Source organism: Gordionus sp. m RMFG-2023, chromosome 2 (assembly GCF_954871325.1).
Source record: "Gordionus sp. m RMFG-2023 chromosome 2, tfGorSpeb1-WG-v2, whole genome shotgun sequence".
NCBI lineage: Eukaryota > Metazoa > Nematomorpha > Gordioida > Chordodea > Parachordodidae > Gordionus > Gordionus sp. m RMFG-2023.
In genome coordinates this window covers 9,196,131-9,213,911 of record NC_088776.1, presented here as the reverse complement: position 1 = coordinate 9,213,911, position 17,781 = coordinate 9,196,131, and the positions used below count along the sequence as shown (strand labels likewise).

The 17,781-nt window shown below is 26.3% G+C and overlaps 2 protein-coding genes across 4 annotated transcripts in view; one reads left to right on the top strand and one right to left on the bottom strand.

The window, feature by feature from the left end:
• Window positions 1-4,503: 4,503 nt before the first annotated feature.
• LOC135925060 (U8 snoRNA-decapping enzyme-like) lies at window positions 4,504-13,773 on the top strand. 2 transcript variants are annotated; one of them, XM_065460216.1, is made up of 7 exons: window positions 4,513-4,625; window positions 5,014-5,203; window positions 8,875-9,115; window positions 9,516-9,708; window positions 9,768-9,917; window positions 9,995-10,114; window positions 13,169-13,773. In XM_065460216.1, the coding sequence occupies exons 3-7, from the start codon at window positions 9,084-9,086 to the stop codon at window positions 13,373-13,375; spliced, it is 702 nt and encodes a 233-aa protein (XP_065316288.1). In that variant the 5' UTR covers window positions 4,513-4,625; window positions 5,014-5,203; window positions 8,875-9,083; the 3' UTR covers window positions 13,376-13,773. The 2 variants fall into 2 exon arrangements, with proteins under 2 accessions (XP_065316287.1, XP_065316288.1); XM_065460215.1 differs by having other exon boundaries at window positions 4,504-5,203.
• LOC135925059 (E3 ubiquitin-protein ligase MARCHF6-like) overlaps window positions 13,751-17,781 on the bottom strand; it is a 22,165-nt gene continuing 18,134 nt past the window's right edge. The window contains exons 18-21 of one of the 2 annotated variants that reach the window (XM_065460213.1): window positions 16,481-16,706; window positions 15,468-15,711; window positions 14,883-15,018; window positions 13,751-14,583 (exon numbers count right to left, since the gene is read on the bottom strand). In XM_065460213.1, the coding sequence (XP_065316285.1) occupies window positions 14,496-14,583; window positions 14,883-15,018; window positions 15,468-15,711; window positions 16,481-16,706 (694 nt within the window). In that variant the 3' untranslated portion in view covers window positions 13,751-14,495. The remainder of the gene's footprint in view (window positions 14,584-14,882; window positions 15,019-15,467; window positions 15,712-16,480; window positions 16,707-17,781) is intronic. The other variant, XM_065460214.1, reaches the window with a different exon arrangement.

The following is a 17,781-nucleotide window of genomic DNA, read 5'->3' as shown; positions in this document are numbered from 1 at the left end:
ATCCAGCTTGACAAATTCAGTCATATATGTGGAATTCTTCAAAGCATCCATCGTAAGAGAATAATAATCGATAAAGGTGTAAAATAGAATAAATGTACATTGCAAAATCAAGTTCAAATTTTGAGATAATACTTACGCAGAGTTCAGACGTAGATTGGCCTCCATGTTGGAATTGTGTTATTTCCACGTTTTATCATAGATAATTAATTCATCACATTTTTCATTGATTATCATTTTATTTTTTTTTATTATAATAATTTACAATTTATTTTTCCAAAGATAAATTACATTTTTTTTTATCTCTTTTTTAACAAAAACAATTTCTCTTTATATATCTTTTTTTTTAAACAATAAAAAAAATAACTAATACAAATTGATGTATAAAAAAATGTTAATATTAAATTTTCACCTATTAAATTTAAATACAAATTGATATATAAAAAAAATAAATCAATTGCCAAAATAAATAATAAAATAACATCGATCAACATATTCAACAAATTTAATAAATGTTTTTCAATTATAATTGATGGATGTTTCCAAATCAAAAGCAATAGGTTTGTTAGTAAGTTATATTGAAAATGGTAACATGACTGGTCTTGATATTAAATATGCAAATAGTTCCGTGAATCTACCTCTCGAATTCTTAATTGGGCAAAGTTCTGATGGTGCTTTAGACATGAGTGGAAAAAGATCATAGGAGTAGAGACTTTAATCAGATCTGAGATCTCAAAGGCAGCTTTTATTTGGTGCTATCCTCATCGATTAAATCTAATAATTGATTATGCCAATTGATAAAGGAACTAGGAAATGTTTTAGGGACCTTAGACCTGATTCATGTGTATTTCAATGGTGTTAATATATATGCAGGGCTCATAGCATGTCATAGGGATGTACTGACAAAATCGGAACGATTTTTACATATCAAGAATATCACTCGGTAATATTTTCTTTTTTGTTTAGATTTAAAATGTTTATTTTATATTTATAGAAGCTGGCTATCATCATATAAATGTAATACTTTGTAATACCTGAGGGCTGCTTTAAAAAAATTAAAGGATACTGTAGATTCTGCCATTTCTACCATGTTTTAGAATAGAAAAATTTTATTTTATTTTGTCACTTTGTGTTTTGGATAATATTGTTGATAACAAGATTGGTTTGTACAAAATCGCAAACCGATGGGTATCGAATGGGGTTTGCAGTAAATCAAATTCAATTGGCAAAAGATTGCCTGATTAATTTGAGAAGTATCATTTAAATTATTGTCTTGTATTATTCATTAATTCTAATAGATAATAACAGAGAATTTATGAAAGTTTTTTCAAAGCACACGATTTTATGAAGGGGAGAAATTTGGGAAAATAGAACCTTCATAATAAAAAGGCAAATGGGCCATACCATGTCAAATCGATCAAAAAAGGCACTTTTTCGGCGACCCCTTTTAAAATTGTTAAAAATTTCTGGAATTATTTAGATAAGCCATTTATTTGAGCTCGCTAGCACACCTGGTTCTCGAGATATATGGGCTCAAAGGTACAAAAAAGAACCACTTTGGAATCTGTAAAATTTTTAAAATGCTTATATCTCAAAAACTATTTATAGTTAAAAATATTATAATATATCAATTTGTAGGTAAATAAATTATCTAATGGGCTAACAAAGAATAATAAATATTGGCGCCATTATAGACTTTTAACATCCGGTTTACCTAAATTGCTTTACCTGTATTTTTAAGCAAAATAGTGAGTTTGTTTTCGATTTTTTTTTATTGTTTTTTATTTAGACACCTTTGCTAAATATATATACTATATCAAAACCTTGGCGACGCTATTGACTCCAAAAATTGACAAAAAATATAGATGGCGCTTTATGAAATTAGGGATTATGGTTAAAATTTTGCTGCTAACTTATCAATAACCAGATATTTTCACTTTTTATATTAAAAATTTTTTATTTTCTATTAAATATACTAATTAACTGAGGAGCAGAGTGGGAATATGCCCATTAGACACTTAATAATGTAACAAATTTCCAATAATAATTATCTTTCATATAATTTTTTTAATTTTTAAGGTATCTACAATTTCATCAAATTTTTCATCATTTGATGAAGAAAGATAATAGTATAATTTCAGTCGTTAAAACTTTTTTTTACTCTAGGTATTTTTTTCTTCGGAGATTTCTTTTCACATAAGCGTTTTCTTTTAATGAGAGATTCCCAATTTGATTGTAGGGATATATTAATGTTAACAATAGCCTCTTGATTAATTATATGAAGGGGAGAATCAATATCTACATTGTCATTTGAAGTATAAGAAATGTTTGATAATTTTTGTCGCCATGAAGAGCATATTAACTTATCTAAATTGAATGATAAATTTTTTTGGGTCATCCAGGGTAGAATCTTTCTTAGATTCTCGCGATAATAAGCATGTCTCTGTAGATTAAATGGGTTGCAACATTTTAATATTTGGTACGTCCATCTGTGATATAGAATAAAATTTGATCTACACCTAGAATACATGTTTTTGCACTCTCCAAATCCAGATTGTTATTGGTAGACAGACGATAAAATTAATCTGAACGGACAGGTTAAAATTATTTCTCAGAAAGAGAGATCGTTTTAAACAATTAATTTTGTAAAATATAATCGAATATATGCCTAATATTTTTACTGCAGCTGTTATATATTATCGAGCTAATAAGTCATTCGCTCGCTATAGAAGCAAAGTAGAGATCTAAAAAATGTAAAACATTTTAATGATAGTGGGAGGGGGGGGGAAGAAATGGAAAATTTTATCACAATTCTTATAAACGTATTAATATTTTCATTTTCCTTAAGAATAATATTTTTCAACTAGCGCCAACTACTTTTTTCTTCAATTTTTGGTAAAAATGTATATTATGGAAAAGTCGATAGCGTCGTCAAGGTTTTGACATCGTATATATATTTATAAACGGTGTCTAAATAAAAAGCAATAAAAAAAATTCGAAAACAAACTCACTATTTTGCTTAAAAATACAGGTAAAGCAATTTAGGTAAACCGGATGTTAAAAGTCTATAATGGCGCCAATATTTATTATTCTTTGTTAGCCCATTAGATAATTTATTTACCTACAAATTGATATATTATAATATTTTTAACTATAAATAGTTTTTGAGATATAAGCATTTTAAAAATTTTACAGATTCCAAAGTGGCTCTTTTTTGTACCTTTGAGCCCATATATCTCGAGAACCAGGTGTGCTAGCGAGCTCAAATAAATGGCTTTCTCATTTTTTTACCTATCTAAATAATTCCAGAAATTTTTAACAATTTTAAAAGGGGTCGCCGAAAAAGTGCCTTTTTTGATCGATTTGACATGGTATGGCCCATTTGCCTTTTTATTATGAAGGTTCTATTTTCCCAAATTTCTCCCCTTCATAAAATCGTGTGCTTTGAAAAAACTTTCATAAATTCTCTGTTATTATCTATTAGAATTAATGAATAATACAAGACAATAATTTAAATGATACTTCTCAAATTAATCAGGCAATCTTTTGCCAATTGAATTTGATTTACTGCAAACCCCCTTCGAAATGGTTTGCGATTTTGTACAAACCAATCTTGTTATCAACAATATTATCCAAAACACAAAGTGACAAAATAAAATAAAATTTTTCTATTCTAAAACATGGTAGAAATGGCAGAATCTACAGTATCCTTTAATTTTTTTAAAGCAGCCCTCAGGTATTACAAAGTATTACATTTATATGATGATAGCCAGCTTCTATAAATATAAAATAAACATTTTAAATCTAAACAAAAAAGAAAATATTACCGAGTGATATTCTTGATATGTAAAAATCGTTCCGATTTTGTCAGTACATCCCTATGACATGCTATGAGCCCTGCATATATATTAACACCATTGAAATACACATGAATCAGGTCTAAGGTCCCTAAAACATTTCCTAGTTCCTTTATCAATTGGCATAATCAATTATTAGATTTAATCGATGAGGATAGCACCAAATAAAAGCTGCCTTTGAGATCTCAGATCTGATTAAAGTCTCTACTCCTATGATCTTTTTCCACTCATGTCTAAAGCACCATCAGAACTTTGCCCAATTAAGAATTCGAGAGGTAGATTCACGGAACTATTTGCATATTTAATATCAAGACCAGTCATGTTACCATTTTCAATATAACTTACTAACAAACCTATTGCTTTTGATTTGGAAACATCCATCAATTATAATTGAAAAACATTTATTAAATTTGTTAAATATGTTGATCGATGTTATTTTATTATTTATTTTGGCAATTGATTTATTTTTTTTATATATCAATTTGTATTTAAATTTAATAGGTGAAAATTTAATATTAACATTTTTTTATACATCAATTTGTATTAGTTATTTTTTTTATTGTTTAAAAAAAAAGATATATAAAGAGAAATTGTTTTTGTTAAAAAAGAGATAAAAAAAAATGTAATTTATCTTTGGAAAAATAAATTGTAAATTATTATAATAAAAAAAAATAAAATGATAATCAATGAAAAATGTGAATTAATTATCTATGATAAAACGTGGAAATAACACAATTCCAACATGGAGGCCAATCTACGTCTGAACTCTGCGTAAGTATTATCTCAAAATTTGAACTTGATTTTGCAATGTACATTTATTCTATTTTACACCTCGATTATTATTCTCTTACGATGGATGCTTTGAACAATTCCACATATATGACTGAATTTGTCAAGCTGGATTTCCTTAAATTTAGTAGCGATGACAGTGCCTACATAGGGAAATTGCAGAATTTCTTCAACACCAGCAAGATCTTCAACGGAGAAAAGGCCGCTTTATTTCTCCGAAGTCTTCCTGATGACGAATTCAATAATATTGGGGCAATTTGCACTGAGGCAGACTTCCAGGACCCAATCGCTCTGCTTGGCAAATTCAAGTTACAACATCCATCGAAGACTGAGAATGCTAAACTATCATTATTTTATGCTGCAACTCAAGGTAAGGATGAGACGTTCTCGGCTTGGGTCACGCGCGTATAACGAATCAATAAAGAATGTAAATTCAATGGCATTCAGAGAATTATTAAGAAAGTTAGAGTATCTTCGAATTCCAAAGATGTCAGGAAAGCGGTCAAGGCTCTATGACTATAGAAGACCAAGGATCCAAACCGAAACGAATATCGGTTCAGGTTCGGATAAAAATAATGGTTTAAGGTTCAGGTTCGGTTCGCAAAAAATAAAAATATCGGTTCGGTTCGAACCTCTAAAAACCGGTTTGAACACATTTGTATTCAAACCTACATTAGGATTATGTATCAGGAAAATTTTTTTTTTATTTCATAATTAAAATAAAAACCATTATTTTTATTAATTGCACATTATAAAATAATATTTAATTTATAAATATAACAAATAAATATATCAATGATTAATTTAAATATGAACAATTACTTAAATTTTATTTATTAAGCTGCACAATTAATATATTTTCAAAATTCGTCTCACTCATATTACATCTATAAGGAGATAATATAAATTTAACACACTAACTTGGGTAGCTGGCATTGCCAGTAGTATAATCCTGCATTTACAGTTAGAGCGAATTTGCGGTGAAGTATATAAAAGTACCCAGCATACGTGGCCACGAATTCGTGCTATCTATGAATGCAGGGTGACCTCTCATTGATAGTTAGCTACCAATTTGCGGTGGAGAATACAAAAATAGAGTGTATTTTTTATACTTCTTGAATTATCCTAACTATAAATGAGGGATGTTGAGCTTGAATCTTGGGTGAATTGCTGCAATAATACTGAGTACGTGTAATGAAGAAAATTCAGATTAAGAATTTATCCGTTTTCCGTTTCTGATAAGATAAAATCTTATGGAGCTGAAAAAAAAGATAAAGGGTTTAATTTATGTCATTGTGATTTTCTTCCTCTCCACTTCTTCGTTATTTCTTGATTCAATTCAAATGTTTGACTCAAATAATTGTGTTCAAATCAAATACATTACAAATAATTTACTTTAAGCCTAATTTTTAACATGAATTATGTTAGAGAAATATAAACCTTTTAAATTTTGATTTCAAAAATAAATATGAAAATTTTACTCCATAATAAATTTTAAGGGTTATTTATGAGTAAATTTTTACATATTATTTTTAGGGTAAATTAATTTTATTATTAGAATTTAAGTTTTTTTTTATAAAAATAATACACATTTATGTTAAAAAACATATTTTCGAAATTAAATTTAAAATAAGGAATTTACTATTTAAAAACATGATAATTATATTAAAAATTTAAATTTTTTATTGCAATTTTTCTAATTATTTAAATTTAATAACTAATTATTTTATTGTTATAAAGAATAGAAAATATTTATGGTAAAAAACGTGTTTTCGATCTTAAATTTAAAATAAAATTTACTATTTAAAAACATGATAATATTTAAAAAATTTAAATTTAACGTGTTTCGACTTAAATTTAGAGATAAGTTATTTTCCAATAAAAATTGATAGATATTTTTATTAAAAGGTTCTTTTCATATATCCAGATATCTTATATTATTAAGCATCATTACACATTTTTGACCATATTTTTTTCTTTTATATTATTAGGAAGCATATTTATACCGAAGAACTTCAAAAACTTGGATTAATTTTGGCCAATAAAATGAATCCAACGTGAAAGAGATTTATTTCAATCACGAAAACTAGATGGCGAGCTCTTGCTTGTGTGCCAAATTTTTTAATTATAATTTATGAATATCTAACACCACTAGCTGTTAGGCGTAATATTTATACGTTGCCTAAAGAGGCAAAATCGCAATAGGCCGAAAAAAGGAAGTGTGGAAGAATGACAAAGACTAAGAAGTCCTTAGCCCATGTCATGGTACAACTTATTTTTGATATTTATTAAACACTCTATTTTGGTTTGTTTTGAGTATTTGGTGGCATTTTTTTTTCTTGTATTTATTTTCGTTATTTTTCTTTTAATCTTCAGGCTGTTTAGCCAAAGCTATAGCCAGATGTTTAGGAATAAATTCAACTGGTACACTCCCCTAGTCCCGCAATAAATTATGATATTGTGAATGTTAGTTTTTGAAACCTTTTATTTTTGAAAAACTTTATACGTGAACGAGTTCCTTTTTTGTCGAACAGGTTGATGATTTACGCTCGTTCAATTTAAAAAAAATCTGATTCTTCATTTGAAAAAATAATATATTAATTTAATATTAACCCGAATTTTTATAGAAAAGGGGTTATTTTTTTAATTAGCCGTTTCTTTTATCACATTTGAATTTTTTAACCCACCACCACTATTTCTATCCTATAGTAGAGTTTATTAACTTGTATATTTTTATTATATGGATTAGCATAAGCTTGAATGTTATAGCTTCATTCGGAAAACATGGCTGAAAGATATTAAATGCTTTACAGTAACCTCCTAAATTGAAGAAATAAATTCTATAACTACAAAATGTAAAATGTGCCCAAAGAAAGAAAAAGAGAAAGAAGTTCTAATTTAAAGATTTGTAATATTTTATATAATATAACAATAAGTCACCAATTAATAATTTTTCTTATATAGTTGTATTTCATAGGCTTGTTAAATTATTATATTAAATACATATAGTAAAAATCTCTGACTATTTTACATTATATTCTATACATAGATATTAAATAGTTAATACCTTTTAGAGTTTATTTATATTTAGTGTGATTCTTTGAAATTATAATCTAATCACTAATATTTTCAACAAAATAAAATTACTAATTTTGAAATTGCTAATATATTATGTTAAAGAATATGGCTTTTAATTAATTTAAATGAATGGAATAGAATTTTTTTTAATTTTGATAATTGAAATTTAAAATATTATTTTGAATAATTATTTATTATTTACGCAAATAATATTTAGGTGACATTTTGTGGAACAATTAATGCCATTTTTAAAACATTGGCATCTCTTATTGTTGCAACTTTTTTGGCAATTGCAAATTGATTAACAATTACCATAAGAAGATGCACTTCTTGATGCTGTTATTATGGAGATGATAAATTTTATTGATTTATGAACGTTCGTTTTTAAAAATGGGGAATCAATTTTCAAATTAGTTCCAACCCATAATTTCTCGCCCTCCTTTTGGATAATTTCGACTTCAATATTTCTGGGGCATAGATTTTAAATTTATCTAGAAAGCTTTGAATGCAAGTAAAAGCATTCCTTTTTTACAGGTAATTAGATTTTTTAAACGCGTACTATTTTTTAAACGCGTACGATTTTTTAAGAAATGTTTGCGGCACTTATAAATCATAACATAATTTTAAATAAATTAATCATTCCTAAAATAAATTATATAAGATATTTTACTTTTTAAAAATATACCAACAAATTTGGTAGGGGAAGAATGTATCAATGTTTATATTTAATATTCCCTCTCCACAAATGTGCCATACAGTGAGTTGAAAATTAGAAGTAATATAGCTATTGAAGTAATGTAAATCCATTCCCATCTCTCAAAAAATACAGTAAAACTGTTGAAACAATCGTTTCTTTAAATTTTGTTTTTAGTATTTATTTTATTTATATTTTAGTATCTATTAATTTAAACGATTTATTTTCTTAATTATTTTATTTTTACTAAATAATCTATTAACTTAAAAATAACTTTTATTTTTTTTTGTTAAATGTATTTAAAATTTTTAAAATCGTTTATATATTTTTTTAATTTGTATAGAACTCTATATTAAATTTGTGAAATTATTTTTAAAATATATTATAAATAAAGGATATTCGGAAGAAAAAAACTTGATTATCTATATATATCAAATTTATTGATATAAAAATTTATAGCCCCCTTTTTAAGAAATACACAATGACATTATTATCTGTTATTGCCACATCAATGAATATGATACTATGTCAACCTGGCCTATCTAATATCGTATCGTCACCTAAAAAGTGTCAGATCTGACATGACAAAGTCGGACGTCGTTTATGTAATGATGGTATAGTCATCTTCTATAGTTATAACAGAATTTTCTCAAAGTTTCTTTCGCAAAATGATAAAAAGTGCAAATCCAAAGATAAACAAGTTATTTATAATCTTTTTAAATTTTTTTTCCCGTTTCTATTATTCATTTAATGAGCTAATAACCTCAAAATAAAACAAAAAAACTATAAAATATAAACACTATTTTCTTATTATATTGTTTACTTTGAACTTTTTGCCAATATTAGAAATTTAATCTTACTAAGGTTCTATCATATCTATAATTAAATGAACCATCAATAGGGTGAATTTTTATCAAACAGTAAATGCTAATTCACAGCCTTGGTATATCTTGTAAGGGGTTGTGGAGTGCTCATTTAATTGTGAAATTGCCCCTTTAGTGTACAATAATACAATAAAAAAATATATACACTAATATAATATTGATTTGTTTCAAACATTCAATTTTCATGAATTATTATACTTGGTTAAATTTATTTAGTAATGAGGAAGAAAAAGCTCACATGGATAAAGAAACTGTAGACAAATGGTATCTTTCATTTTCAAATGTTGAAGAAATCAGTTATGATGATTCATTAAAATTAAATAATTATTCTCACGCTACACATTGCATGATTTATGCACCTTACAATGTTTTAACTTTCAGTAATTACTGGACAAGAGCAGCAATTTTTGTAATTTTGTTTTAAATTATACCATCCATATAGATATTAAAATATATTTTTAATTTTAGATGCAGATTAGATTTGATGGGTTTTTGGGATTTCCAGGTGGTTTGGTTGATAAAAGTGATAAATCTTTTGAAATGTCTCTCATCAGAGAACTTGAAGAAGAAATTGGATGGGACTGTAAAAAGTGTGAAATACATAGACAAGATCATTTAGTATATTAAATTTTTTATTTAAAATATTTTATCAACTTGAACCCTCTTTCAAAATTATTTATTCTTATTTTCATTAGATGTCAAATATTATTAAAAATCAGGAGTTATGCCTACATTTCTATGTTATAAAGATTCAATACAAAGATTTTATGGAATTAGAGAAAAATTGTTTGACCGCACATGATTATGGAAAAGAAGTAATTATATTAAGCATGTTTATTTATATTCTATTAAATTATAAACCTAACAAGGATGAGTAATAAATGTTGTTTTTGTATTTTTACTAAATTTTTTAGCATCCTGTGAAATCTTTATAAATTATTATTGGTTTAAACAGAGTTGTTAAAGTATCGAGCTAGCCCACTATCTTTTTTAGAAGCTATAGCTAATATTGGCTACTTTTTTTGTAATTATTTAATTTTTTAGAGCGCTACTTTTTTTGAAAATTGCTTTTAAAAAAAATAATGAAGGTGTTAAAAATTTAAATATAATATCATAATTTTTATTGATTTATTATTTAATTTTGAAATTGAAATATATTTTCAATTTGTAATTTATATTTTAATTTGTATTATAAACCTAAATCATGTCTTAATAATTTAAAATGTTATCGTCTATGGATATCCAAATTGATGAAAGTGATTCAGACAATGATATTAATGAAATGGAAGATACCAGGGAAGACAATGTTTTTAATAGCTAATACAAATTTTCCATTCCTTAGATTTGAAAAAAAATTTTAAATAAATATAAAAACCAAAACTGGCTTCAAATTTATTTGTTTAAAATGTAAAAAAAATATTTCCTCAAATCAATCCAGTTATAACCTCAAGAAACACCTAAAGGTAAATTGTCATTTTTACATTCTAATAGTATTTATTTTATAAGACTGTTCATGCCAATTGTTTTAAGGAAATGGAGAAACATAAATAATTTTGGTATAGGTGACCACATCCAAAATGACTAATTCAAACCAAATTAATTAATAATTCAAATGCCAATATTTCTCAGAAATTGGCTGATAAAGTTATTGTTGATTTTATAATTGATACTATTCAACCAATATCCTTGGTTGATAATCCATCATTTACCATGATGATTAAAACTATTCCCTGGTACAACAATTTTATGTCGCCAGACACTAATGAATAAAATAGCAGATAACTTTAAAGTGATGAAAGATGCTCTAATAGTAGAGTTATCAGAGATATCATATATATGTACCACGGCAGATAGTTGGGCACATAATACAAAGTAAAAACTTATATAAAATGCAACAAATTACCATAAATATTTATTTTTATTACATAAATTTTTTTATAATTAAAACTAACTATATTTTAATATTTATAAATGTTGATTTTTATATATTCACTACACAATAACATTATAAGCAAAAAATAAAACAAATTTGTTTCTTAATTTTTTTTTATAAAAAGTAGCTATTTTAAGTTAGCTCATGAATTGCAATTTTTAGTATTAGAGGGTCAACTTCCACAATACAAAGGAATCGAAAAGAAATAATGATTTATATTTAAAGGATAACTACATCTATCGATCTAACAATAAACTTCTCGATGTTAAATATTACAAATTCAAGTTTTAAAAGTTACAAATCTAACAATAATGATTACACAGGGTCATTGCTCTTAAATCCATTGTATCGAAAATCTTATTGATTTTACTAAAAAATTCATTCATTATTTTTTCTAAATACATTTTAACATATTGCCCATATAAGAACATAATGGAACCAATATTGGCATTGAAAACTACATTGCCTTTTTACTTCAAATTTGTGATTTCAAATTGGCTTCCAATAACGTTCTCTTATGTAATAAATTAAATGTGGTATATAATATAATAAAAATCCTTAGAGCCCACTACAATTGTTTCATTTCCTTTAAAATTCATTTAGTAACCCCAACGTTTAGGATTAAGTAAGGTGTCAAACAAGGCTTCTCCTTTGCTGTTTAATTTGGTTATGAAAAATTATAAAAGATACATTAGGTTATACAAACTTATTACGACTAAGGTCCAATGATATATGGCACTTAGAACATATGGTGATTCTTAAGCTGATATAGTTATGATAATAAAGAGTTTGGATGAAACTATCTGATCCAACACTTTAAGTTAGACACAAAACATTTCCTAAAACTGAACAATAAAAGATGGATAAACTCCAAATCAAATAACCTAAATTAATCTTAATCTTAAAATTTTTTCCCATAATACAGATTAGTTTTTGCTATTACTATTATTTTTTAACCCCCATCCATCGCACCTTTTATTTGAAGACCTGCCCGAGCTTCGGGCTCAGAATTGTAGACATTTTTTATATTAGAAATATTCTCAATGATCATTTTGATTTAGCGAAAAACAATTAACCACGTGTTATTTTAAAACTTACTAATTCATTTGCATAATTTACATCTGAAGAAAGGAGTACTAGTCTGAAGCCTGATACTCTTGAGTTATCAGACCGGATTCTTTTGATCTGTCTATTTAATAACTTCATTATTATTATATATAGAGATCTGCAAAGTTATATTTAAAATAATCGGGTTTGGGCCGGGCCTAATATTTTTAAAAAAAAATCGGGCCGGGTCGGACCTTGGAAATTGTTTTAAATATATCAAAATTTATTAATTTTATATTGAATTTTTTATGTAAAATAAAAAAATTTGGTTTTATTTATTGAAATTATACGCCATATAACATGTATTTTATTTTGAGTAATTATAAAAATTAATTTCTATATTTAAATTTCGGGCCGGACCAGGCTTGAAAATTTAGGCCCGATGCAGATCACTAATTATATATATATATAAATTATATAAAATGTTATACTTGGTTTCGCAACTTTATTTGGCAATTGATAATAGTATATTCATGGTGGTTAAGTATACTTTTATTTAAGGTAGCAATATGTGAATAAATATACACATAATTTTTCATTCTATATTAGAATATTTAAACTCAAATTCCAAAATATTTTTTATCTTATAAATTGTAGTTTTGTTGAACGGCTCGATTCGAAGCGATTTTTAAAAACGGCTGACTCAATATTTTAGTCAGAAAAATATATCTAAGCCTCGGGATTTCGTTATTAAGGGTTGCATAATATTTTTGCTAATAAAATATTGAGTTAGCTATTTTTAAAAATCGGCTCAAAATGAGTCCTTTAACCACACTATAAATTAGTCCTTAATTAAAATCTTTAATGCATTTAATTTTACAAATAACAGGTAATGGGCTTTTGTAGGGTTCCTTTATACACAATGAATGATGGATATCGAGGTTTTCCAGCTTTTTTAAATCAGAATTTTATCGGGCATTCTAAATATCAACTACTCAAATCCTTATCTTCTACTGGTATAATGAGCGATTCTGAGATTAAACAAGCCTCTTCGCCCAATCCTTATTCCATAAAAATATCTCACACAAATAAATGAACTTAATATTCTAAGGGCTAAATATAATAGAAAATTTTTTTTGCAATACAATTTTATTAATTTATGCGAGATATGTGTAAAAAGAAAAGCTTGGATAACTCCTCAATTTCACAATCATTATTTATGAAAATAAGTTATTATATCACGTGATAAAAAAATTCCATAAAGCCATAAATTTCTATGCTCAAGCAAGCATTTTTTTTTAAATGTAATATATTTGATTTTCCTATTTATTTAAATTATATTTTTGATAGTAATAATTTTTTTGAACTCATTATTATATAAATAAATTTTTATAACTTTGGCTGAAAATGTATTATATTACCCGTTATATTAAATATCATTATTTTTATTTATTGAAAATAAATAGCCTAAAAATAGTATGTAACGCAAAACGACTATATTGAAATGATATAAAATATTACAAACACATAAAAATATAAACTATTTACATTACAGTTGCCAATATAAATTTTCTATACATTTGTTGATATTCTTTTTATAAAAAACTGTAACAAGAAACTTTTGTTAATTATCTAGTCAGTAGAATATCTTGATTAGAACTCTGTGCAGTTCAACTGAGTAATTATATATATATTGGTGGATCTGTAATGGATTCTTTAGTCTGGCTAAATCTTAAAATCCCTTAGTCCGGCAAATGTTTTTACAATTTGTTTAAAGTGGTAGAATATAAATTTAAGAATAAATATTTAGCCCTTTTAAATAGATAACTAAATTAGATATGAAGTTGGGCGGGCTTGGAGATTTTGGAAAAAAAACCTTGAACAAACATGATTGGATAAATATCTACATTTTAAAAAGAAAGTACAAAGTTAAAAATGGTAATAAAAGAAATTCCACAAAATAAAAAAATACACAGGTTTTAAAAAATTTGTGGCTATATTACTTAATCCCTAAACATTTTATTATCTTAATTTAAAGTACAGTTTCGTGCAGGGCTCTGATTTAGACAAAAAGACCAAAAATTAATTTAAATAATTTGAAAAATACGAGCTATTATTATAATTTAATATTTCTATGTATAATTATATATTATTATATAAAGTCTTGTAAGAGAATATTTATTTAAATATACGGTGTAGGTCTCGAAAATTATTTATTATTGTACTGATGTGAGTAGCACATTATTTTTTTTTAAGTCAATCTTTGAACGCTCCAGATTAACCAGCTTTTTGCCAATCAAATATCTATAAAGGGGGAAAAAAATTAAATATCTATCTCTAAATATTTCCTATTAGATATAAATGCCTGAACTATTAGGATAAATTAAACAATATTAACAAGAAAGTTCCTCCTAATATAAAATCCCTTCTATGTTGTATATTAGTTATCGATTTCACCTGAAAGCTTTTATATTTAACCATATAAAATATTTGATCGATTTCTTAAAGAATTAAAACAAAAAAAATTAAATACGAGATGAATTTTGAGATATGTCAAATTAAACGAATATAATCAAATTAATTGGTCAAATTTTTTTATTAACCTTTCATCTTTTATGTGCTGATATAATTTTTTGAGCTGTTTGATTTGGTAGGATAAAAAGGAAAGCATAAGTAAAGCTGAAAGCAAGGACGGATAAATATTTTTTTCCAATCGACTTCTATTAATCTCGCTTAAGCCTTTAAAAAATATATATAATAGTTTTACAACATAAGGGCTAAAAATAAAAACAATGTATCAAGATTGATACCTGAATTAAAATTGAGAGCCTATAAGGATAGGTAAGACATTTCGAAATTATGCCTATTATTATGGTTTTAAGTTATAGTGATACGAAAGAAAGAATAATATTCTTAATTTTTTTATATTCCTGAGCCAATATAAAAACCGATGGATTAGAATAACTTAATATTCGTAAATTGAGACTTAATTTGCATGATCATGTAAATAAAGGGTATTGATTTTTATTGAAATTCGCAAACTATAACGATTATTAATTTATAACGGGGGATGATTATTACACTTGCATAATTTTTCTGGTAGTCGCCTTGAGGAAGCAGAAAATCGATTTAAATTAAATGTCGTGTCACTCTTACGAATGCAAAAAAGTAATTAAAATTTCCTTTACCAAATAAAGTAGCCACTCCATGAGCCACCACGTAGGGTAAGGCTAGAGCGGTCCCCAGCCATTTAAGGCAAGGCCAGGCTAAGCCGGTCCAAACGGGTCCTGTGAGTGCGGTAGAGGTCGAGGACATGGTGAGTAAATTTTCGTAAAGCCTTCGCAATTCCGGTCTTAAGGCATCACCAGAGGGAGGGAGCACGAGACTGAGAGCTACGCAGGATTTGACTAGTAGGAGCCCAAGCATCCAGTCCTGGCAGGTTAATTAAAACATGTTTTAATTTTTTTTAAAAATTTGTAGTAATATTATTCTACTTTATATTTTAACGGTCTTTTGTTTATAATTTTATATTATCTATTTGTATATTGTTTTACGGTTATAAATCAATATTCAAATGTTTTTTATATCCAATTAATTTTTAGCGAAAGATATATATATATACTGAAAAATTGTGAAAAAGATTATTATTTTACCACCACTTAAATAAATATCTTGTCTGAATCGATGATTAAAATCCCTATGTTTACTTTAATAAATTATAGGAAACTAGCTTACTAATGCCTTAATTTTAAATAAAGCACTTTTATAAATTAATATATCAAATACTAAAAAAAAGATAGCATTTAAATATATTTTTAAAATGAGCCTTCCTTCATTTAGATTATAGTTATATGGTCCATTATTAAATACTAACCCTGCCAATACCTAGTCTATATTTTTTGTTCAAATCAGTCGAATGCATATGGCGATTTGAAATATTATTCATATTAGGATAAATTTAATTAATGCAAAAGAAGATCCATTGAGAATGAGTTGCTTACCAAGGTTATTTTATTCTTAAGGTGAGTTTGCATTTAAAAAAAACAATGTCATTAATCCGAATCATCATTATAAAGGGTTAATCGGAGTGGTGACACAAAGATCATAATTCAATACAAACCCATCCCGTTTTACCCAAAATTTTATTTAATAAAATAACTAAAATACATTTTAAAAAATATATATCATTTAGGAGCAAAACCTGAGACAAGAGTATAAGGGCTGTCCGATCTCCAGGCACTCGCAAAGGCACGACCAAGCAAAGATCCAATAAAAGCCCGGCCAATAAGGGTATACACCCAACAAGTATGGAGATGAAAAAAGTGAGTTTCAAAATCTTTATCAAAGTTGAAGTTAGACGTCGCCAAAAGGTGCCCAATATTTCTTGCAGGTCTTCGTGATTGTTGATAGAAGTTATTCCATCGGTACTATAAAAACATCACATTTTTTTTTTAAATATATAACATACTATATTTTACAAAATTTGTGTAATATGAAATCAAATCGAATAGTAATTATTCGTTTTGTTCAAATACGTTTAAAGAATTATTAAAACTTGAAGAAAAAAAACAAATGCGTTTTTTTCGAATCGAATATTCCGAATAATTATCAATATATTTAATAAAATTTTATCATTTCTAATCGATAAGCGATCAATCTGAGGGTTGATATGATTAATAAGGTATACAACAGCTTGTGAAAGACTTATCTTAATTGGAACTACTAATTTTCTGTCAAAATATCGCATATCTTAATAAGAAGAAACAATAAGAAAAACTCTTTGCCTTAAAAATTTTAATTTCGTTAATAACTGGATCGCGTGTTCTTTATCATCAGATTAATTCTGTAAGATATATTTTATTATGAATTATTTTATATTTTTTAAACCTAATTCACTAATTTCATGTTTTAATAGCGTTAATACTAAACTCAGGAGAGAATAATTGAGTTTAAAGTTTTTGTTTGATAATCATATGAAAGATTTTGGATGATATTTCTTCCATTTTAGCGATTTTTTTAAATTTTCAATTAAATACAAGTGTTTAGTCCCCTATATCTATTAATATGAATTTCAAATTTACTTTAAAAATTTTCTAGGAGATATAAGCCAGGTTCCCAATTTTTAGCGATTTTTGTTTTAGCGATTTAGAACGGGAACCAAAATTTTTGGCATAAGTGACGGAAAATTTACACTTACTTGTCTCTAAGCCACAAACTTGACAATTGTGGGGATAGTGTTCCTTTATTATAGTCCGTTGCGGTGGTTATCTTCCATTTTTGCAATAATTTAACCTAGGTTGAGTCAAATTTCAGATAGAACCCAACATAATGTCAAGAAATTGGCTTAAGACTTTTTTCAGTTATTAACTAGTATTTATTAGTGCAATAAAACTCTAAAATGTCATCTATATTTTTCCCCATATTAGGAGACAAAGTTGGACTATCTATGACAGTCTTGATTGAATTATAAGATATTTGAGGTGTATCCTCATGGATTTTTGA

Bases quoted from the DNA above. Each gene is read 5' to 3' on its own strand.
- LOC135925060 (XM_065460215.1), top strand. From the start codon at position 9,084: ATGATAAAAAGTGCAAATCCAAAGATAAACAA. The intron at 9,709-9,767 runs GTAATTTTGTTT...TTTTAATTTTAG, and splicing joins GGACAAGAGCAGCAATTTTT to ATGCAGATTAGATTTGATGG. The intron at 9,918-9,994 runs GTATATTAAATT...TATTTTCATTAG, and splicing joins TACATAGACAAGATCATTTA to ATGTCAAATATTATTAAAAA.